Source organism: Arachis ipaensis, chromosome B4 (genome assembly GCF_059453495.1).
Source record: "Arachis ipaensis isolate K30076 ecotype BB chromosome B4, ASM5945349v1, whole genome shotgun sequence".
Taxonomy (NCBI): Eukaryota; Viridiplantae; Streptophyta; class Magnoliopsida; order Fabales; family Fabaceae; genus Arachis; species Arachis ipaensis.
In genome coordinates, this window is record NC_142439.1 from 13,671,040 (window position 1) to 13,694,708 (window position 23,669).

Here is a 23,669-nt window from a genome sequence, read left to right on the forward strand (position 1 = left end):
AATTAGTATTGAGTTTAAACTATATTTTATAAAAATGTGATTAATATATTTATTTTATAATTTAAATTAAAAATAATTAGTTGAACTTAACAATATGTTGATAAATAATGTTCTTAAATATTTTTAATAGAGTATATTTGATTTTAAAATTTCTCTACCCTCTAATTTTATCAAAATATCTATTCATATCTATCCTTTATTCTTTTATAAAATTCTTAATTTCTAATCCCAATTCCCAAATTAAAATCAGAAACCCTAATTCCCAAATTGGAACCTAACCCTCATTTTCCCCTTTCCTCAGAGGCTGAAACACGCAGCCTTCACCCCCTTTCTCTTTCACCCACTTAACGCACAACACACCCACACCAGCCACAGAGAGGAAGAGAGGGAGCTGCGCCACGTTACCGTCCAGTCGCTGTCCGGCTCGCCATCACCGGTGTCTCACCGCTGTCACTATGGAGACCAAACGCCGTTGAGCTTCTTGCTGCTGCCTTGGAGTCCGTCGTCGGGTTTGAGTTGAAGAAAGAGAGAGGCGTAGATTCAACGTCGCGTAGAGAGGGATTTGTTGTTGTCGTTGCGCGCCGTCGTGTGCTGTCGCTGTTGTTCGAGCCGTCGCCATCGCCGTGGGTGAAGTTCGCCGCTGGCGCCAGTTGAGGCCGCTGCTATGGAACAGAGATGAGAGAGAGACGTTGGGAGGAAACTGTGAGCTGCAAGCCGCTGACCGAGAAGAAGTTCTGCCTTTGTTGCCGTGTTAGAGTCGTCGCTGCTAACACCGCGCACCGCCGTTAGCGCTGCCGTTGAAGGGAGCTCGCCGTCACAATTCAATCATCATTGAGCTTGAAGGGAGGCGTCACTGATATACCCGACAGCAGCTTCCCCTGCGTTCCCAATTCCATTCTTGAAACGTTAACACTCTTGCTCATGCTCTGTTTCCTGAATCTATTCCTCTACCATATTTTGTTCTGATTACAATAGCATATGTTAATGTCTCTGTTTAGTATTATCATCTTTATTCGGAACCACTGATGTCACCGCTACGGAGGTGATTGGGATAGGCGCGATTGTCATTGTTGTTGTTGCCCCAGAAGAAGTGAAGTTGCTGCTGCTGTTCCGGCCGCATTGGCTGTTGTAAACTGGAAAAAAGAAGGGCATCATTGCGTTTAAATTCGACGGTTTCGACTAATTGAGGTAGGGGGTTTAAACGATTTCAATTTAAGAATGCCTACAAGGTTTATTGAATAACTGCAAATAGATTTAATAGCTGTGAGTAATTGATTGATTATGTGAATATTGAATTGTGGCTGAAATTGTGATTGGAATGGTTGAGATTGTGATTTGGAATTGTTGATTAGTGATATTGATTGATTATGTGGATTGGGAATTGTTTGATGACTAATTGTTGAGAATTTCTGAATTTTAATGAGTTATGTTTGATTTGTTGCCGTTGAGCTGTTATTTGGTATATTGTAATGTTAATGAACTTGGTTGGTGGTTGATTTGGAATTAGTTTTGAGGGGTATTGAAGGGTTGGATTTTGAATACTAAATGGTTTGCTGAAAATCAGGTTCTCTTGAAATAAAACGGCAACTTTGAAAGTGATTTAGTAACTCTATAGTGACTGAAATTATAAGAATTTAAATGTTAAGTAAATTATGTTAAGTGTAATTGTGAAAATTCAATTTTTAAGGTTTCGTATCAACTAGAGAATTAGTTATGATTTTTCAAAGTTGAACTCTAAAATCTGATTTTCTGCATAATTTTAAACGAAGTCAGAAACTTTGAAAAGCTATAACTACTTACGTAATGATCGGAATTGCATGAGACTAAGCCTGGGTTAAACTTGGGGATATAAGAAACTAAACTGGTAAATGTGAGACTTTTTCATTAAGTTTATGATTTATGGTGAATTTTTGAATTGGGGATGTTAAATCTGGTTTTTCTACAGAACGTTTAACACAGCAGCAACTTGATTCCTCTATTGGAAATTCTGCAATTTGAATTTTGAAATGGAACCAATTTTAAATGAAACTTTAATCCTAATACTTTAATTTCATAAAAATTTAGAATGGTTAGAGTTGTGGTTTTAAAGATTTGGATTTTCAGAGAAAGATGTATTATGCAGTAAAAGTCAGGCTTTGTTTTCTAAGTCAGTAACTTGAGGCTTCATAATTTTTAATTCTGGGATGATATTGAGATGTAACTAATTGGAGGTAAAATTTGAGTATGTTTAGTATATATGATTCAAATTTCAGGGTTTTCTATGTTTTAGTAAGTGAGTTATGGGACTTGGAAGAGGTTATGTTCAATGATTTGTAAAACAGACTTCAGCAGAAAATTACCTAACTTCCAAGCTACGTAACTCCTTCATTAAAAATGGTATGACCCTGAAACCAATTGAGAAAGAAATTTGAATAAGTTATGTTTAACCACATAAATTTTGAAGGTGGTTGGATTTAATTTGGATTTTATATGAAATTTCGAATGTTGTACGCTGCTGCTGTCTTCTGGATTTAAAACACTGCAGAGCGGTCACGGTTTTGCTTATATTTCCGAAGCTAGAGTCAGCGAAAAATTATGATTTTTGGTTTAATAGAAAGCTTAATCCAAGACGGTCGCATGGATATAAAGTTTGCGTGATTCCGAATTCATTTGATATTTTAAAAACAAAATAGAAATCAGGCTGCCAAGTTGTGTTGGCAATTATTTTGGATATGGAATTTAAGAAATAGATTTTCTATACTATTATCAAATATTTTTGAGAATATATATTGTTGTGGTAACTGCTAAAAGAGGCTGATGAAATGTTGAGAAAGAAGGAACCCGTAAGGGTGGCTAAATCCTATTTTTAAAGGAAATTATGTCCAAATTTAGTCAAGTAGCAGATTCCCTTGTTCTCAAATGTGAATCCTTATGGCTAGTTCTCAGTGAAAATTTCTGTGTTTTCAATTTTTCAGTACAGCAATAAACAACTTGTTTGGTATGCTTGTAGGATGGTTATTTGTTGGGACTGTCCGTGAATTTAGGGTTTTTTGAACTAACCTAGGGATTAGCATTTCTTGTTTCTTCTGAAATTGGTAATAGCAAGGTTTTACACTAAACAAAAGGGTGAATATAATGAGTTGTAACAGTGATGAATTTAAGCACTAAGAGTAAATTTTTGTATGAAAATTTCTCATTCCAATTTTACCAAAGAAATATATATGGGGACTACTAAATCATTTTGATTTCACTCAATCAAAACACATCACTTTATAAATGCCATGTAGATGATATGATATCACTATTTTTTATCTTAATGATAGATTAGGAATTTTAATTTTATTTATTTTTCAGAGGTCATGCATCAACTTTATTTATGTGATTAGTGTGTAAAAATTTTAAAAGTTTTTGTATCTATTTTCTTTGATTTTTTAAATAGTTCTGTGTTTTCCAAGATATTTTATAATTATTGATATGTAAAATCTTCAATTTCTAAATTGCAAATATTTTCCAGAACATGCTTGATTATGTCTCATTTTAAGACAGGAAGTTTAAAATAGAAATTATTTTGTATTTTATATTAATTTAGGATTAATATTTGTTAATTGATTATTTTGTTTATCTACTCTTGAATGTTCTTTACGAAGAATTTTTTGTTTTATTTTGTATACAGGATAATTTTTTTGGACTCGTAAAGACAAAAGGAGTTGACTAGTTGTTGTGGCACCTTGTATAAGATGGGATGGGTCTTATAATGAGTTTGGTTATCTAAATGTATTATTTTGATGTGTTCTTTATTTTTTGATAAGAGACTTTATCCGATATTATATGTAATGGATAAATTACACTCTATTTTGATTAGTGTTGTAATGAATATCTAATTTTTAATGAAACTTTTATGATTTGGATTTATCAAATTTTTCATTTTTAGATTTATTTTGTGATTATCATCATTTTGGGATGTGATTATGATTTAAAAAAATTAAATCTCATAAGATAAAACAGGCTATGGTCACGGTAAAAACTGTGACCATATATAAGCTATGGCCACAGTGAAAACCGTGACCATAGATAAGGCTATGGTCACAGTCAAGGTGGGGTGACCATAGAGGCTATGGTCACGGCGAAAAACCGTGACCATAGATAAGGCTATGGTCACGGTTTAAGGAAGGGATGACCATAGATAAGGCTATGGTCACGGTTTTGGTGAGGGGTGACCATAGAGGCTATGGTCATGGCCAAAACCGTGACCATAGATAAGGCTATGGTCACAGTTTAATGAGGGGTGGCCATAAGGGCTATGGTCACGGCTAAAATCGTGACCATAGCTAAGGCTATGGCCACAGTTTTTGGTGGGGTGACCATAGAGGCTTTGGTCACGGCCAAAACTGTGACCATAGATAAGGCTATGGTCACGGTTTTGGGAAGGGGTGACCATAGAGGCTATGGTCACGGTTTTATTGCGTGACCATAGATTAACCTATGGTCACGGTAAAAAAACGTGGCCTAAAGTGCCAGAATTTAAACATTACAACTGTGACCATAGAAACCGTGACCATAGATAAAAAAACCGTGACCATAGGTCTATGGCCACGAGAGAATAGGCCACGGTGAAAAAACCGTGATTATAGGTCAAAAACCGTAACCATAGACCTATAGTCATCCTTTTCACTAGCTATATAGTCACGGTTTTTCACCGTGACCATAGACTTTTTTTTTTTTGTAGTGCGCATGTCTCATATTATTGGTTTCAATTTCGTGATGATTATAACTCGCAAGCTTTGAAAGCATCAAAGTTTAGAATAATGACAAAGAAACAATGATCAAAGCAAGGCCATGTTGTGAAAATTGAAGTACTTTTTTGTCAAGATATTATATAGTCAATAATGGTGAATTATTAGAGATTATGAGGCATGAGGCAGGTAATATATTTATGTATGTAACTACTCGAGTGGGTAATGGTAGGTAAGTTTATCTATCTTTTAAATAATTGATGATTTATCTAAGTTTTACTTTGCTTTTTAAGTTAGTTGTTAGCGGTTAATTCATTGAATAGTAATAATTAAATGTTGATAAGACTCTACTTTACTTCATGATTCTATTATTAAATAATTGAACCTAATTATTGTGAGATAAAACTAATTAACTAATTAATGATCATGATCATCAGGTTTCATATTAGAGATCCTCCACTTTATAATTTATCTTGAACTTTTGTTGTGATTCTATCACATTGAGCCTAATAGTAGGAACAAACCTAATAATAAAGAAATGGATAATAATCGTAGATAAGGTTTCATAATTTAGATTTTAGAATCTCCTCCACACACCTTGATAGAGCATACATCTTGTTTTTAGAATAAATGTAAAAATGGGGGAAATACCGAAACATGTATTAGAACTAAGAGGAATAAATACCTTACAAAATGCTACGTATACATTAAAAATTAATTTATTAATTATTATATATTTATATTTATTTATTATTTTATATACTTTTAATAGCGAATAACCACAATGAAATAAATCTTACCGGCCAAGTACATCTGCATAGCGAATAACTAACGTGAAAGTTCGTTGTATGACTCCTCCCAATCGTCATATATTCTAACAACGACTCTCTGTTTTGCAAGTCAAACCTTTCTGTAGGACGCCTTGTAACCAAAGTGATTCTCCACACCTCCTTGCAGAATCCTGATGCTAATTGTTGAATCGGCTTTGACCATCGTGAAAATGTGTTGAGCAATCACCTTCGAATCCAACCTACGATGGTCTTGCCCCATCGATATTTGCATGCAAGTATGATGACCAATGTATCTCCTAACCTCCCCCTTTTCTTGCTTTCGGCAATATGATATGAGTATACTCCAATTACAACCGGCCCCGAATTGGATACAATATGCATTATACCTCAACTGCTCACTCTCTACTATTTTGTCCAACCTCAAACTCGTTGCTTGGATCCTCTTTGGGGCCTCCCTGGATAAATGACCAATCCGAAGTCAATGCATCAAGATTCAACCTGGTGAAATGATTTGGCCGGTCATATGGTCGAGAAATGGCAGGCTGTGTCAGAGGAATTTGTGTCACCGTAGTAGTTCATCTCTTCTTCCTCGTCACCATTATAAAAAATTTCGGGTGGTTCTTCATCAGCATCGTCTTCGTCATCGGGGTTAACTTCATACTAATCCATCATCGGATCCCTGATAGCAGAACCTTCATGACTTTCAACATTGTCATCCATCAAGTCAGCATTACTAACTTCAATATTAGACCCCTCTTGAATACCTTCAGGTGGCATATTTAGATCCACCACCGTCCTTCTAATAGTTCGTCTAACAGCTCCACTCAACGGACTATTATCGATAGTATCTGCAGATGATCCTCGGCCACCAAACTCAACGAGGAACATGAATAATTCTAACAAATGAACATTTGTCCATCGGTTATGCCACGATCTTATAAGCAGTACGTCCTCATCATCACGTAAACGATACCTATTTCAAAACAACATAAATATTTCTTACCATGGTATAATAAATATACTAGCAATAGAGACAAGACAACTGTAATATACCTTTTATAAAACAAACTGCCATCTGTCGGATATCTGTAATAAATTTTTTTCACCCTTTTTGCTTCTTGTTGTCCGACGGAATGCAATATCAAATTCTTCAACGCTGTTAAACTGTTGACTTTTGGTGTCATATAGGTAATTATCTGTTGACCCAATCTAAAAATGATAGAACCTTCTTCATCATATACTATTTCTGTAACACCCTACCATACAGAGACTTATGCTTAAGTCATAATTCAGAGATGGCAAGGTATTACGACCTCTAAAACAAAAATTTAGTACGTATAGTAGTATGAATGATTGATTATAACTAGGAGCCTTGTAGAAAAAGGGGTAGACAAAAACCGCAACTCGAAAGCGTCACACTCCGATCACTAACACAACGAGCAAAGGATAAGCTAACGCAAGATCGTATATATAAAGAGTATCAAAAACAGGAATATCAAGACTCAAAATCCGGCGGCGAAGATAACCGGTTCGAGCATAGCAATATATACATATAATAAAATAAGGAAAACCCCAAAGGAAACCCAAAGGGACACAAATACAGAAATCTAATCTCCAAAATCCCCCTCTAGAAGGAGTCATCACAGTTTGTATTATTTAGTGGAGATAAAAGTATCTAAACAAAATATATATCCCAAAACAGAGTCCCGAGAACAAAGGATCTTCGCTAATCCAGAAGTCTCCAGCATGCCTCAACGAGAAGCCTCACGTCCTGCATCTGAAAACCACAAAATCCGCATGGGTGAGAACCAGGGGTCCCCAGCACGGTAACAGCTTCCACATATATAATACATAATAATAGAGGAAAGCCGAAGGCAATCCTAGAACTTCCTCCAGATAATATCAAAGCTTATAAACAAGCTAAACCGTAAGTGGCAACTGACTAAAGATTCTTCATTCTAACTAATACTTCCCTTTCCAATTCCTTCAGACCTCCCAACCACCAGCAGGAGTATAATATAGCAAACACAGTTATATCAGACAAGAGATTTACAAATAAGAACAATTAAGACATTTAGACAAATAGCAAGTAATATGCAGTCAAATAGGCAATCTCAAACAATTCATGTAGTATGCTTATGATGCATGCCTGTCCCTAGTGGCTGATGATATCATCTGTCGGTTATAGAGCCAACCCGACAAGTCCTGGTAGCTAACCATTGGACTGACCCTCTGTCGCGCATCCCCAACTCGAGTTATACTCGTCATAAACTTGATCATAATCATGATCCATATCCATCACCCTCACTGGTGAATATTTACGGGGGCGAGCTCATCCGGGCCTTTCACAGTGCCCGGCCACACTTACGACATTGGGTTAACAGAGCTTCGAGTCTCAACCTGGAGCACGTGGTGGCTAGCCACTGCTACTACCCAGGGAAACCCTCATCTCCGATGGTGGAAGTGCAAACATTCACAATTCATTCAACAGCATATATGCATTTATACTTAGCCATAATCATGGCTCCGCCGTAACACGGTAATAATCTAGCCATCCGGCTCATGGTTAAATCCATAACCAGCCAATTCATTAACAATTACGGCCCTTCGGCCCATGGCACAACAAGCACTTCCACCGCCATCCTCCGCATCTCACATAATCATCTTTGATCCTCAATGATCATTCATTTTTCCCCTTGCTTCACTCGCAAGTTACCACATTCACTAGCCCTTTTTCTCATGCTAGGCATATCATAATGATTTAAGACATACGTGGTGAGATCGGAGGCTTAGAAGTATGAAATTTGGCTTTTAAAACTCAAAAATCAACTTTGGGATGAAAACAGGTCCACGCGTACGCGCACTCCACGCGCACGCGTGGATGGCCTTAAAACTTCATCGACGCGCAAGCGTCATACGCGCGAACGCGTGGATTGAAAATTAGCCAAACGACGCGCACGCGTCAGCCACGCGTACGCGTGGGTACTCTTGCGCCCCAGGCACAAAACTGGCACAACTCTCTGGAAAATGGCTAGGCATTGGGTGCAGCATATTCGGCGCGCCCGCGCACATCACGCGCACGCGTGGATGGCGCTTCCTGGAAGAACGGCGCGTACGCGCCAAGTGCGCCTACGCGCGGGGGGTCATTCTGCTAAAAATTTTCTAAGTTAAAAACTGCAGAATTCACAGATTCAACCCCCAATCTTCCGACGGACATAACTTACTCATTTTAAATCGTTTTTCACCTGTTCTTCGAACGGCATGGACATCCCGGATCCAATTTCATTTCTAAACAGATTTGGCACAAATCAGAGATCCGTAGTCCAAGTTATGTCCCATCAAAGTATGCCAAAAAACCATGTTTTCATACAAAACCACAAAGTGCCATTTTCAAAACAAGCCACTTTCAACTCTTTTCAAAATCAATCAAAACATGCCAATTTCAACCCTTCTCTTTGAAATCATTCGAAATGTACCAAAATCAACAACAAGCCATCCTCAACTCACATATTGATATTTTACCAAAATTTCCAAAACCACATCCAACCATTTTAACACTTCTCAATCAAACGGCTAAAGGACAAACACAATATCATGTCATACATCCTTCCTCATCCCAATTTCCAATAATACCATTCCCAATCAACAATCACTATACATAATCAACATCATATTCACCATCAACATGGTACCACCCACCAATTCAACCTTAATCATTCATCAAGCATATATCACAACATGCATTTCTCATATATCACACAATCAAGGCATCAATATTCATAATCACATATATGAACACATCATATATCTCAACCATTCAACAACATCAACAATCCAATGCCTATCTTAGGGCCTCTAGCCTAAGTATTTCCTACCACATTACATATTAGATATGGGAAACCGAAACCATACCTTAGCCGATTTCCCAAGCTCAACCGGAGCACTTCCAAACCACTTGTCCACAAGCTCTCAAGGTATCAACACCTCCAAGAACAGATTTTTATCACACAAAACCCTCTTTCAAGCTTTCCAAAATTACCAATCAAGCTCCAATATTCACATATACACAACCTAAGCCACAATCATCATATCCATACACAACATCTCAATACCCAAACGTCATAGAACAACAATTTACACTAGGGTTGAGAATCTTACCACACCCAAGGTTCAAGGAGACAAGATTAACCTTCTCCTTCAAGAGAGTTGGGTCCTATAACATCAAAGAACCCAAAATCTCAACATTCTTGCTCATGAAACTCGAAATCAAGGGCTGGAATTTCGAACAGTAAAACGTGGCTTACCTCAAGATTGATTGTATGGGTTTTGTAGAGCTCTCCGCGGTGAACGCGTGGCCACAAACGGTGCGGCAATCGGAGCTCTAGATCAAAAGTTATGGTGGTTTGAAGATCAACCAAGGGAGAGAACTTGAGAGAGTGTTCTTCCCTCCATAGCCTCCATTTTCAGCGTGTTTAGTGTGTTGTGAGGAGAGAGAGTGCTGAAAACTAGGGTTTTGGTTTAGTTTAGTTGGGCCAAGGGCCCACTTTGGGTCCGGTTGGACCGGTTTGGCCCGTTCGGTCCAATCTTGGTCCGAATTCTATAAAATTGGTACCGAAATTCTCGTCTCAATCTTCTCTATCACATTTAGCCATAAAAATAACATTTTTGGCTTTCTAGAATAAATTCTCATTTATGGATTAATTAGCCATTAATTAACCGGGTCTTACAATTTCACCATCGTAATGAATGGATAACAATAGATTCCTTGACATTATAAAGAAAAAATATTTACAATGATAACGAAAGTCGACAATGAAATTCTGGTTCTCTGCTCCGCTGCATGCTTTTATTTTCGAAATCCAGCATAGAGTTCGTCGGGGTGCAACGAACTCCCTAATTTATATAGAGTTCAATGGGAGTGCGGCGAACTTGCCCTAATTACAAAAAAAAATCATATTCTAAAAACTAAAGCTCAAAAGTTTAATTAATTTTTTTATTTTATTTAAGAAAAAAATCCATTAGTAGTTTAGTACGTAAACAATGTATTATTGTTCAATTTTAATAAATTTTAAGTAAATTATATTTAAAACAAATTAAAACAGAAAAAAGTGAAAAACTAAGGAAGAAGAAGAGAAAGATAAGGGAGAACTTAATTTACTAATTTAGTCACTTTTCGAAAGCAAAACTTGTCCGAATTCGAACCAAGCTTCGATCTCGAATCCCTAATTTCAGAACCCTAGTTATTTGGAAGAGGGAGGTTTACATAACGCGGGGTTTTGAAGGATCATTGTGAGCCAGAACATGGTGGCGGAAGCGGAAATCATGTGTCAGCAGAGCATTCTGGTGCTGGATGTGAAGTATCATTTATGCGCAATGCAAGAGCACGCCGTTAAGGCTGGGATGTCTTCCATCGCCAATGCTATTCCTATCTTTAGCCAAGTTCGAGTCTTGCCTGAATCGATGGAATCGGTATGTTTTGTTATGTTTTTTCTTTTTTTTCTTCCTTTTTTTGTCTTGTTTATGTTTGAATTGAGGTTATTATTGAAATTTCGTTCATGTGATGGAAAATTTTGTTTTGGTGATGTTTTCTTTATCCGTGTCAGTTATCTCTCTCGGTGTTTTATATACATTGGTTTGGATTTATTTGTGAATTTGCGTTATTTGATGGATTTAGTTTCGTGTGTTCCTTGTTTTATTTTGCAAATTTTGAGAAGAATGAGATATTCATGTTGTTCCTGTGTGAATAAATCTTTCTGAGGTATAGCTTGTTCTGTTGACGCTCGAACCAGCTTTCCTTGGAGCAGAAGGAAGGAACGTCGTCTTCTTGTAGGAGAGGTGGCGTTAGGCACCTACAAAGGGACTCCAACGCTCAAGTAAGTAAGAGTGTGAGAGTATTCAGAGTAGAGATTGAATAATTGCGTACTTGTGACTGAGTGAGTCACTTAGTATATATTGAGTTATTCTCGGGTGGTTATTCGTATCTTTGTTGCTGGTTTGACAGAGTCTTTTGTTAATGCTCCGATATTTGAGGTTCTAATGGTTTAGTTGGAGAGATTTTTGGGGAGATTATCTGTTTTGGTTGAGATCTAATTCCGAGGTTGTTATTTGTGGGCCGGTTTTTGGGTAACAGATCATAGCCCCCAAGCTGGACCTATTTTGCATAACCGAGCTATAACAGGTCGAGCTTTTGTATAACTCGGAATCAGAGAATAGTGGTAGCCCCCAAATTTGACTTGTGTATGGCAAGTTTTTAAAAAATGGGGAAAGCTTGACATTTTGGCGGTGACTGCAAAATATGAAAATTTTGTTGAGGAGAGAGAATTTGTTTGAAAAGACTGCTGCATTTAATGCGTCTAGGGGAATGAAACGGTTATCATTATTGTTCGTTGATGTGTGAGGTAATGTTTTGATCAATGGTTGTGGTTTGCTTGGGGGTTTTACTGGTCTGCTAAAGTTGTATGTAGCGGGTTAGTGGGTGAAATTTTGGATTTTTAGATTATCCATTCGGGGATTGCATTGTTTGGTTATTTGTAGAAGATGAGCAGAAAAGGTTAGTGACTCTTGTTTTGTTATTTTGTCCTTCTTGTTTCTTTTTTTTTTCTGGAATGGAAAAGGGAAGAAAGGTGTCGAAGAGAAGTGCTATGGGTCAAAAGGATGTTGAGGTAAATAAGGGAGGTGATAAGATAGTGGAGGAAGTTTTTGTGTGGGATCCACGTGACCCGTTTGGTTGGGTTGCAGAGTCGGTGAAGAAATGGGCATCTGTCTTTGATGATGATCGTAGTTTGTCTCAGTTGGATTCTTCGTTGTCGTGGGTTAGGGAAGGTTCAGGTGTTAATGTTAGGTTTTTGACTTGTAATGCTGACAATCGTGTTTACCATCGTGGAGAAGGTTTTGAGTTCCTTTTTATGTATAGCTACGTTTTTGTCGAGATGGGTGTTAGGTTCCCCTTGACAGAGTTTGAGTGTGGGGGTGTTAATGCAATTGAAATGTGCCCCGTCACAGTTGCATCCGAACTCGTGGGCGTTCGTGAGGGTTTTTGAGATATTGATGGATTGTCTTGACTTAGAGCCGTCATTAGAGGTGTTTTTTGCTTTGTTCTAGTGTAAGGGTGTGAAGAGGGGGTGTTGGTTGAACATGGCTAGTGCTCCTGGTCGCGCTATCTTCATCTTGTATAGATCTTTTTATAAGGGTTTTAAATCAATGTTTTTGAAAGTTGGTGTTACTGAGAATGAATTTCCCTGGTATGTGGATGAATGTCTTTTGGAGAGGTTTCCTTTATTCTGGATTCCGAGGCCGAGACAAATACTAGGGATGGACAGAATGGAGTATAAGAATGAAATGATTGTTGAATTTTCAATAAACCATGTTTGTTCATCTGATTTGTTGTCTGTTGTGGAACTTCTCGAATTGGAGTCAGATAAAGATGCCTTGTCAGGATATATAGGTAATAGTTGAGTGTATTTTTGTTTTGTTGGTTTGTGTGGTTTGTTGACATCTGGTTATTATGTTTGCAGTCGAAAAGGCTCCTAAGGTGACATCCAGCATTTTGCGTGCATTTTTCCGGACAAAGAATGTGGAAGACAGGGTTCAAGCAGTCATGTCAGGGCTGAGAAAGGTGTAGAGGTTGATCAGCCGGCTCCCGTAAAAAAGATTAGCTATAAAAGAAAAAGGGGGGATGGTAAGAAAGAAAAGGTGGTGGACCTGGATAATGATAGACTTGGTGAGAAAGAGGTCGACTTAGATCAGGTGAAGAAGTTTACTGAGAATCAAAAGGTGTTGCATGGATATAAGGGCGATGAGGACCTTACCTCACTGTGGAGCGAGCACTTCCCGCTTTTGATGGTTGCTGATGAATACTATCAAAGTCCTGCTGATATCAAGCTTGTTCGAGATGTTGGTGATATTGGCGTTTGCCAATATCTTCAAATATGGTATTTTTGTTTGTCTTTACTTACATTTGTTGATTTGCACTATTTTAATTTAGTTGTGATTGTTTCAGGTGATGGGAGCTTGGCTGATGCTGTGGACCAGCTTAAGCTTGTCAATATCTACCTCTTTATAACAGGTAGATATTTGGTTTGTGATGGTTGATTTGCACGCTTTTTGTGCATGTTTTGAGAAATTGCTTTTTGTATATTTTATTTTGTTTGATTTCTTTTTCACGAGACAGTAGTGTTTGTTAGAGTACTCAGCCGAGTAATATAGAAAACAGATATATGATTTAACTTATATTTGCCAGGTTGTCGAAATTGTAAAGGTACGGGGTGTGTGCCTTATTAAAACCTCTCCAGCAAAACCCAACTTAGGGACAAAATCTGGTAGTAGAAAAAAGAGTGCATCACCATATCCGACTTATAGACTAACTGTAATACAACCTTAAAGAGGAGATGTTCCAGTTGTTTGGGATTATTGTGCCCTCTAATGTTTGAATTTTGTATGCTCCTTTGCCGATGACTTTGTAAACCTTGAATGGGACTTCCTAATTAGCGCTCAGCTTTCCATGTCTTGGAGGCTTTCGTACGTCTTCTTTTCTTCTGAGGATGAGGTCGCCTTGTGAAAATGTTCTTGACTTGAGATTGAGCTATAGCTCGTTTAGTAGCGAACTGTTGTGGTGTTGACTTGTTTCGATGTTCTTCGACGAGGTCCAGCTCGGCTCTTCTGTTTTAGATATTATCATCTTTAGTTAAGCTTTTGGTCCTGGGGGATTGTAGGGAGATTTTAACGGGTAGCATGGCATAATATCCGTATACCAGCCTGAAAGGAGTTTCTTTTGTTGATGATTGCTCTGTTGTGTTATAACTCCATAGTACTTCTGGGATGAACTCGACCCATTCTCCTTTTGAGTCTTCGAGTTTTTTCCTGAGTCCCTGTAATATAATCTTATTGGAGGCCTCAGCTAGGCCATTAGTTTGTGGATGTTCTACAGATGAAAATTGTTGAACAATTTTGAATTTTTGTATGAAAGTTGTAAATTTTTTATCTATAAATTGTCTAACGTTATCAGTTATAACGGAATGAGGAATACCAAATCTGCAGAGTATGTTTTTCCATACAAAAGATATCATTTTTCGAAGGTTATTTTTGCTAGTGGTATTGCCTCTATTCATTTGGTAAAATAATCAATAACAACAATTAAAAATTTAACATGTCCAGGTGCTGGTGGAAAGGGTCCGAGGATGTCTAACCTCCATTTGTTGAAGGGTCAGCTTACCTCTGAGGAATGTAACTGCTCGGCTGGGTTATGAATGACTGGTGCGTGGCATTGACAATGGTCGCAGTGTTTAACCTAATACATGTAATCTTGTTGTAATGTTGGCCAGTAGTAACCTGCTCGGAGTATCTTGGAAGCCAAGCTTCCTCCTCCTATATGAGTTCCATAGACACCTTCGTGAACTTCGTCTATCGCCAGCTTACCGTCTATTGTGTTTAGGCATCTTAGAAGAGGTCTTGTGAAACCTCTCTTGTATAGCTCAGAGCCGAGTAGTGTGTAGAAACTTGCTCTTCTTTTGAATTTCCTCTTATTTTGAACGCTTTCAGGTATTAGGCCTGTTCGTAAGTAATGTGTGAATGGCTTTCGCTAGTCTTCTTCCTATGAAATACTCGAAATTGTTGTTAGCATAACACTATGTTCATTAAGTGTTAGTTGAGATAATATAGGTATTTTAGTTTGACTCCTGGTTGTTGCCAATTTTGAAAAGATATCTGCTCTATCATTTTGTTCTCGAGGTATATGGAAAATTTCAAATTTTTGGAAGTTGTTAATGAGATTATTAACAACAGCATTATACTTCTCCAACAGTGGATCTCTTACCTAAAAGTTACCTGTTACTTACTGTACCATAAGTAAGGAGTCACATCTAATGCTTAGTTGTGTTACACCTATTGTCTGGGCTAACCTTAATCCTATTATAAGTACTTTATATTCTGCTTGATTGTTGATTGCATGGAAGGTGAATTGTAGAGATTGTTCTAAAGCTGTCCCTTGCTCATCCTCAAGTAAAATTCCTACTCCAGACTCTTATTGTTTGAAGCTCCATCGACGTATAGTGTCCACTTATTCACTGTGAAATTGGATTCTCCTGTCGTGAGTTTCGCAACGAAGTTGGACAGAACTTGAGATTTTATGGCTCCTTGTGATTGGTACTGAATATCATATTCGGATAGTTTGATTGACCATTTAATCAATCTTCCAGCGAGCTCGGGCTTCGTCAAGATCTGCCGGAAGGGCTGTTCTGTTCTCACTATGATGGTATGGCTTTGGAAGTAGTGCCGCAAATGTCTGGGCGTTGTTATCAAGGCCAAGGCCAGTTTTTCTAGCTTCGAAATCTGATCTCAGCATTTTGGAGGGATTTGCTGACGAAGTATACTGGGTGTTGTTGCTTTCCTGTTTCTATTATCAAGACAGAACTGATAGCATGATTAGTAACAGATAGATAGAGGTATAGTGGTTTACCAACTTCCGGTGTTTGAAGTATTGGTGATTCTGATAATATGGCCTTGAGTTCGGTAAAGGTTATTTCACATTCCTCGATCCATTAGAATTTTTCTTGTTTTCATAGAGTCTTGAAGAAATGATGTGACCAGTGGGCTATGCAGGGTAAAAAACCTAGACAATGCTGCTAGTCGACCAGTTAGTTGTTGAACTTCTTTCACCATCCTCGGGCTTCTCATATTTAGAATCGCTTGACATTTTTCAGGGTTGGCTTCAATACCTCGGCACGTGAGCATGAAGCCGAGGAATTTCCCCCCTTGCACTCCAAAAGCGCATTTCTCGGGATTGAGTTTCATGTTGTACATTCGGATTTGTTTAAATTTTTCCTTTAAGTCCTTAATGTGGTTTGCTGCATGTAGTGTCTTTGCCACCATGTCATCAACATAGACCTCTATGTTTCAGCCAATTTGGTTTGAAAAAATTTTGTCCATGGGTATTTGATACGTTGCACCTGCATTTTTGAGTCCGAATGGCATGACCTTGTAACAAAAATTTCCATTATCAGTAATAAAAGCCGTCTTATCCTGGTCAGTCGAATACATTAGTATTTGGTTATAACCGGAATAAGCATCCATAAAGTTTAAACATTGGAAACTGAAAGAGCTGTCAACCAGTTTGTCGATGCATGGGAGGGGGTATGCGCCTTTTGGACAGGCCTTATTAAGGTCTGTATAGTCCACACACATCGTCCACTTACCATTGTTTTTCCTTACCATTACCACGTTGGCCAACCAGGTGGAGTATCTGAGATCTCTTATGAACCCAACGTTGAGGAGCTTTTGGGTTTCCTCCAAGGAAGCTGCCCTTTTGTCTGTACCGAGGTGCCTTTTCTTCTGAGCTGTAGGTCGGATCGATGGATTGATTGCTAATTTGTGATAGATGACGTTAGGGTCTATTCATGGCATGTTTGCTGGGGTCCATACGAATAGATCAACATTATGTCTCAACAGTTTAGCTAGTTGTTCTCGTTTTTCGTTCTTTAATGCATTGCCAAGGTATGTATATTTGCTCTCTTCGGCTGTTAGTTGAACCTTTGTAAGGTCGTCTGTTGGCATCGGCCGCTCTTGGTGGTTGGTCCGAGGATCTAAGTCGGCCAATGGAGGTAACTGTTCCGATTTATATACTGCCTGGACGTACTGTTGCTCAGGCCATTTTGAGTATTCGTTCTTTAGGCTGGCATTATAGCATTGCCTGGCCTCCCTTTGGTCCCCATGGATTGTTATGATTTTGTTATCCTACGAAAGGAACTTAACACACAAATGCACGGTCGAATTAATAGCATTGAAAGCATTGAATGAAGGTCTGCCTAGAATTATATTGTAAGGACTTTTGCAATCAACAACCAAATATTGTATGCCCATAGTTTTACAGTCAGGGTAATTTCCAAGTATGGTTTTTAGCCAAATGTAGCCTCGGATTGAAACTTGCTCACTTGAGAAACCTACCAGTTCCCCAGAGGATGGTTGGAGAGCTTTATCACTTAGTCTCATTTTTTGGAATGTTGAGTAGAACAAAACATCTGTGCTGCTCTCAGGATCCATTAGAATTTCCTTTACGAGTGGTTCTCCGACTTCGCGGATATCACTACAAGGTCGTCTAGGTTCTGATCATTTGCTTTGTAGTCTTTGGGAAGGAATGAGATCTCTGGTTTGTCTCTGCTGATGGGGTGGGGCAAACTTGATCCCGTCACCGACATCATAGCTCTGTAAGATCTCTTTTTGGCCGAGTTGGTACATCCTCCTTCTGCAAAACCACAAGAATTATAGTTTATTATTCGACAGGGTGGATTAATATCTTCGTTTACCTTTTTCCCTTTATCCCAGGAGTTGTCGGTTGTTTTAGAATGTTGGTCGAGGTCTTCTGTGTTCCGCTTTCATCCTCGGCTATCGATATATTTATCCAATAGGCCTTGGCGAGCCAGCTTTTCGAGGAGATCGTTTGCTATCAGACAGTCATCTGTTGTGTGTCCGTATTTCTGATGAAAGGCACAGTACTTGGATTTGTCTACATATCACTGATCTTGATATGTGCCTGCTCTATTTGGGAGTTTGATGCGTTTTGAATGCAAGATGTCTCTGAGGATTTCATCATTTTTGGTGTTGAGAGGGGTATAACTATCAAACTTAGGTGTGAGCTTAAATGACTTTTGTTCTGTTATATTGTTTGGATATTTATTTCACTTCTCATCTTCTTTGTTTGAGGTGGGTTTCTTTGCCTTTCGCAGTGCTCGGAGTTCTTTAATTTTGATTTGGGTTGTTGCCTTCTCTCGAAATTCGGCTAGGGTTTTTGGTTTTGTTATGACTATGGTTGGAACTTTCTGGGTCGGAGGCTGCTTTTTAGGGCGTGAAGGTGGAGTTTCGGGTTTAAGTTGGGTATCTCATTGGTTGTTTCAGCGAATCTGGTCATGTAGTCCTTCAGGCTTTCGTTCGGCCCTTGCTTTATAGTGCTCAGATAGTTGAAGTTGTGCACGTATACTTTGGATGCGGCAAAATGGTTGACAAACTGGTCGGCTAGCTCGTCAAAGTTGGAAATGGAGCCTTCAGGGAGGTTAGAGAACCAGATTAGGACGGCTCCATCCAAGAAGGTGGGGAAGGTACGGCATAGGATTGGGTCGGGTTCCTTGTTCATGAACATCATCGTGTAAAACTTGGTGACGTGAATGTTTGGGTCTCCTATTCCCACATAGGGTTTCAGGGTCATTGGTAGGGTGATATTTTTGGGCATTTGAAAGCTCATGACCTCTTTTGAGAAGGGGTTGGTTCTTTTGGTGGTTGTTTTCAGGGGAGTGGGTATGGTGTGTTTGGCCTTCGACGTGTTATCGTCATGGTCGTCTTTGTTTTCAGCATTCTTATGCTCTCCTCCCTTGCTCTGACTATGTTGCTTCTGGCGTAAAATCTCAGCCAATCTTTGGTTCTCGGCTCTGAGAGCCTCATTGATGGTCGTCAGCTTGGCTGAGTTAGGGTTTGAAGGAGCGTGGCTATGTTCATCTGCCATATGTTATGTCCTGCAAAAAAGAGAAAAAAGCACAGAAAACACTTTCAAAGGTTGTGGGGTTAGAAGATTTCAGGCCCCACGATGGGCGCCAAATGTTCCTGTGTGAATAAATCTTTCCGAGATATAGCTCGTTCTGTTGACGCTCGAACAACTTTTCTTGGAGAAGGAGGATGGAACGTCGTCTTCTTGTAGGAGAGATGGCGTTGGACACCTGCAAAGGGACTCCAATGCTCAAGTAAGTAAGAGTGTGAGAGTATTCAGAGTAGAGATGGAATAATTGCAATCTTTTGTTAATGCTCTGATATTTGAGGTTCTAGTAGTTTAGTTGGATAGATTTTTGGGGAGATTATCTATTTTGGTTGAGATTTGATTCCGAGGTTGTTATTTGTGGGCGGTTCTTGGGTAACGGATCACATGTGGTATACATATTGAGATTTTAGAACCTGTATTTTACACATGGAATTTGGAATTAGGTGTTTTTATTATTTTTGTTATTGTCTATCTTAATCTATATAATTAGCGACTGCTATATGCATGGTATCTTATCACATGAAAAGAAAGAAGAGAAGAGACACTACTTAAGTTTCTTCCGGTTGATCTAGCTGGCTATAATTACTAGTGAATTCCATATTCTATTTTCTTAATGAGAATAGTTCTTTGTAATAATGGTGGGTTAGTGCTGGCGATAATACTATGTTTTTATTTTCCATTTATTTTCTTTTTGTTGATGTGCTTCTGATTGTTGTTTCTTATGTTGTTAGTGTGAGTTGCTCTGAGTTGATTGAAGCTACCATTTTGGAGACTCCTGTTACCACATTTACTCTAACGGTTTGTTTTGGAAGCTGTGCTGATTAGGAGTGTACATGGCCCGGCCCGACCCGAAGACCCGGCCCGGCCCCGAACACGTTAGGGGCTAATTTAGTGTGATTTCATCGGGTCTAGAGTCGGGTAAGGGTCTCAAAAATAGACCCGGTTAGTATTTCGGGTCGGGTCCGGGTCATAGCTCAGGTCACCCGAACTCGGCCCGGTGGCCCAGTCATCATACACAATTAATATTTTGTGTTATTAGTGATGGATGATGGCTATTCTTATGTGGAATTTAAATATTGTAAACCTTAATATTTTGTGTTATTAGTCATTATAAGACTATAAGTTAATGCTTTATGTTTAAAATGCATAAGACTTTAGACTAATGCATAATATTGTGTTATTTTGTATTGATTTAAATATTTGGTGTTATTAGACAATATTAGTATTGATTATGGTTATGCTTTAATTTTAGAGAAGGGTTGGTTCTTGTTATATTTTTTTAAGTGAATTTTACTATGTGAATTGTGAAATAATGGTTGGAGATTAGGTGATTTTTACATGCTAAAGACCCGATTTTCACCCGGTTTTTACCCGGTTTTCACCCGACCCGAAGGTGCATAGGTTTCATCGGGTTAGGGTCTAAAAATTAGACCCGGTCTATATTTCGAGTCGAGTCTGGGTCAAGCCAAACCCGGTGTGGCCCGGCCCATGTACACCCCTAGTGCTGATATTGGACGAAGGGGATCCATGGATGATGAGCACATCCAAATAGATGATCTAGCTGCCCACCTTGGATTTGTGTTCAAATACCCTATACCGAGTGCATTTTATGTAGTTTTTGGTGGGCATGGGGGCCTAACGCAGCTGCTTTCATTAAGAGGAATGCAATTAGATTATTTTTTGAAGACACCAATATGCTGCAATCATATGATACAGATGCACTTTTCCTAAAATGGTTGGAGGATTCTCATAGGAAACCATTCTTAGGGGCAGACCTTGCCTTGGCTGGTGAACGGAGTGTTAATAATACTTATGGGACAACGGCATTGACTGTGCTTATACTTGGAAGGCATTTATTGGTTGCCAATGTTGGTGATTGTCGAGCAGTTCTTTGTAGGCGAGGAGTAGCAGTTGAGATGTCTCATGATCACAGACCGAGTTATTTACCAGAACAGAGGAGAGTGGAAGAGTTAGGTGGTTTCATCTATGATGGGTATCTCAATGGTGATCTTTCTGTCACCCGTTCCCTTGGTAATTGGAAGTTGAAGTATCCATTTGAGACTGTGTTGCCTCGTATTGTTGTTCCAGATATTCAAGTAGTTACATTGACAGAGAAGGACGAGTTCTTGATTATTGGGTGCGACGGCATTTGGGATGTAATGTCAAGCCAGGAAGTAGTTAGGTTCGTGCATCGACAATTGATAAGGCATGATGATCCACAACAATGTACCAAAGAACTAGTTAAGGAAGCATTGCGCCTCAATACAACAGATAATCTTACTGTGATTGGTATATGCTTATCCCCGGTGGAAAAGATTGTTGAATCTCTCCCACCGCATAGGCGAAGATTCAGAGCTTGCTCCCTATCTAAAGAGGCCAGATTGAGGAGCTTACTTGAAGGAAAATAAATGTGCATATACATCTCACCATCCGCAGTTGTTCATTCCATGCAAAGATTAGGTTGTGTTTGTAGGCTGTCTTAGATTGCTACAGAAAATCAGCCAGCAGTTTTGTAGGGATAGAGAGAAAAGATTAGAGGGTGTTTTTCACCTATTTAATGAGAGGTATTTTTTTTGGGTTATGACTTTGTTCGATAGAGACAATTGTAGGTAGCTAGTTTTTGGCAGGAACCATGGTGAATAGAATTTGACAGTTGTTACATGTGTAAACAAAGAGAATTGATTCAGCCTTGTCAACAACATGTATGAATGCAGCAAGAATTTGATGTTCTTTTGGAATATTGGATTCAATTGCGCTTTTGTTTGAATGAAGCTTGGGACACGTTTGAACCATTTTGTGATTGGCTATACAGTTCCAATAGCGTTTAACATTGAGTTATTCCTTGCTCAAAATGCGCTTGATTTGCTAGGTTGATCTTATCACCAGTTCACTGTAAAGTCCCAGGGGTTGCGTATACACACCCTGAGGTTGCATTTGTTGGGAAGATGGAGGAGCAGATGAAGGAAATTGGTGTTGAATACTGCATCAGGAAGTTTCCTTTGCTGGCCAATAGCAGGGCTAAGGTAATAGATAATGCTGAAGGGTTGGTAAAGATTTTGGCCGAAAAGGAGACAGACCAGATATTGAGAGTGCATATTATAGCACCAAATGCTGGAGAGCTCATTCATGAAGCTGTTCTGGCATTACAGTATGGTGCTGCAAGTGAGGACACAGCACATGTTTGCCATGCACATCCAACAATGAGCAAAGCGGTGAAAGAAGCTACAATGGCTACTTTTGACAAGCCCATTCATATTTAAAAGAATTGAAGAAGCAGTTTCTACTCTATTCTTGTCCTCATTTTTGTCCGTGAATTTTATGGTAAGATGATACCATCTTGTGTTAAAATAGGTTTAGCTAGGAGCATAAATACGATTAGTTAGTTATTTACCATTGATTTGGATTGTTTTTACTTACGACTTATGAGTATTGAGTAGTACTGTGGTGAGTAACTAATTATTTACATATGATTTTCACTACCTAGCACTTATTATAGCACTAAAATATAAGGGGTAATTAATATTTTTCATATATTGCAAGGACTATTTTAACTTTGCAGATATCATAACACTCTATTTGTAATTCTATGGTACTTTGTGAAGAATTTTTACCTTTTTTACGAACTTAACTATAGATCTTAAATGATGTTTATCTGATTTTTTTTCTATTTGAACAAACTTTTTTTTGAAACAAAGAAGCTCAACACAATAGTGGAGCAAAGTAGTTTGTAACATAAAAGATAATAACAGCACTTATTTTAAACACCTAGAATTTATCCCAATGTCATCTCCGGCATTGCCATCAACAACTAAAGGGATCCTGACTCTCCCACTCCTTGTAGCTGAGGGCAGTTAAATTGATTAGTTCATCTACACCTTTTGCTGTGCTCTGAAATAACTTCTTGTTTCTTTCCAACCAGATGTTCCAAATCACCGCAAAGAAACTGATGAACCACTTCTTACGCTCCTCCTTCCTGGAAGTTACACCTGTCCAGCTTAGAAAGTGTTCCTTCACTGTACCCGGGAAGGACCATTGTCTGTCAAAATCAGATACCCAAGCACACCACACCTGCCAAGTAAAGTCGCATCCAAGAAACAAGTGGTGAACAAGTTCAACATCCTTATTGCACAAAAGACAGACATTATCATTCGGATTTATAATTCCGAGACGACCTAATATTTCCTTTGTATTCACCCTGCCTATCAAAACAAACCATGCAAACAGCTCAACTCTTGGAGGGACTAACCCTCTCCAAACAGTCTTGGTGAAGCTATAACTGGTTACATTATCTGGGAGCATTTCTACCTGCAACACCTGCACAAAACTGTTAGTAGAAAAAATTTCTTGTTTGTCAAATTTTTATACCACTCTATCCTCTCTGTCAAAAGCTAGTTTAACCGGTCTTAGAGTGTCATGTAACTGATTTACTAGTTCCAACTCCCATTGGAAAAGCTCACGTCTCCATTGGAAATTCCAAACCCACTCTAGCCCATCCCAAAAGCCATATACCCCTATGACTGATCCTTTTTGGATTGAAACCGAGAAGAGCCTTGGAAACCTATCCTTCAGCGCGCCACCACTTAACCAAATATCTTCCCAGAAGTGAGTTCTTCTTCCATCACCGATCTCCATAGACAAGGCAGTTATCAT

The 23,669-nt window shown here is 38.7% G+C and overlaps 2 protein-coding genes and 1 pseudogene across 2 annotated transcripts; 2 read left to right on the forward strand and 1 right to left on the reverse strand.

The window, feature by feature from the left end:
* Positions 1 to 10,615: 10,615 nt before the first annotated feature.
* LOC107637591 (putative protein phosphatase 2C 13) lies at positions 10,616 to 21,811 on the forward strand. The gene is made up of 3 exons (XM_088484222.1): positions 10,616 to 10,972; positions 19,751 to 19,833; positions 20,522 to 21,811. Exon 3 carries the CDS (start codon positions 20,714 to 20,716, stop codon positions 21,425 to 21,427), a length of 714 nt encoding a protein of 237 aa, XP_088340348.1. The 5' UTR covers positions 10,616 to 10,972; positions 19,751 to 19,833; positions 20,522 to 20,713; the 3' UTR covers positions 21,428 to 21,811.
* LOC107636067 (dihydrolipoyl dehydrogenase, mitochondrial pseudogene) lies at positions 21,728 to 22,279 on the forward strand (annotated as a pseudogene).
* Positions 22,280 to 22,820: 541 nt separating this feature from the next.
* On the reverse strand, positions 22,821 to 23,669 carry LOC107636065 (uncharacterized). Its single transcript, XM_016339601.1, has 2 exons — positions 23,418 to 23,669; positions 22,821 to 23,324 (listed from the first exon to the last, which is right to left on the reverse strand). Exons 1-2 carry the CDS (start codon positions 23,667 to 23,669, stop codon positions 22,821 to 22,823), a joined length of 756 nt encoding a protein of 251 aa, XP_016195087.1.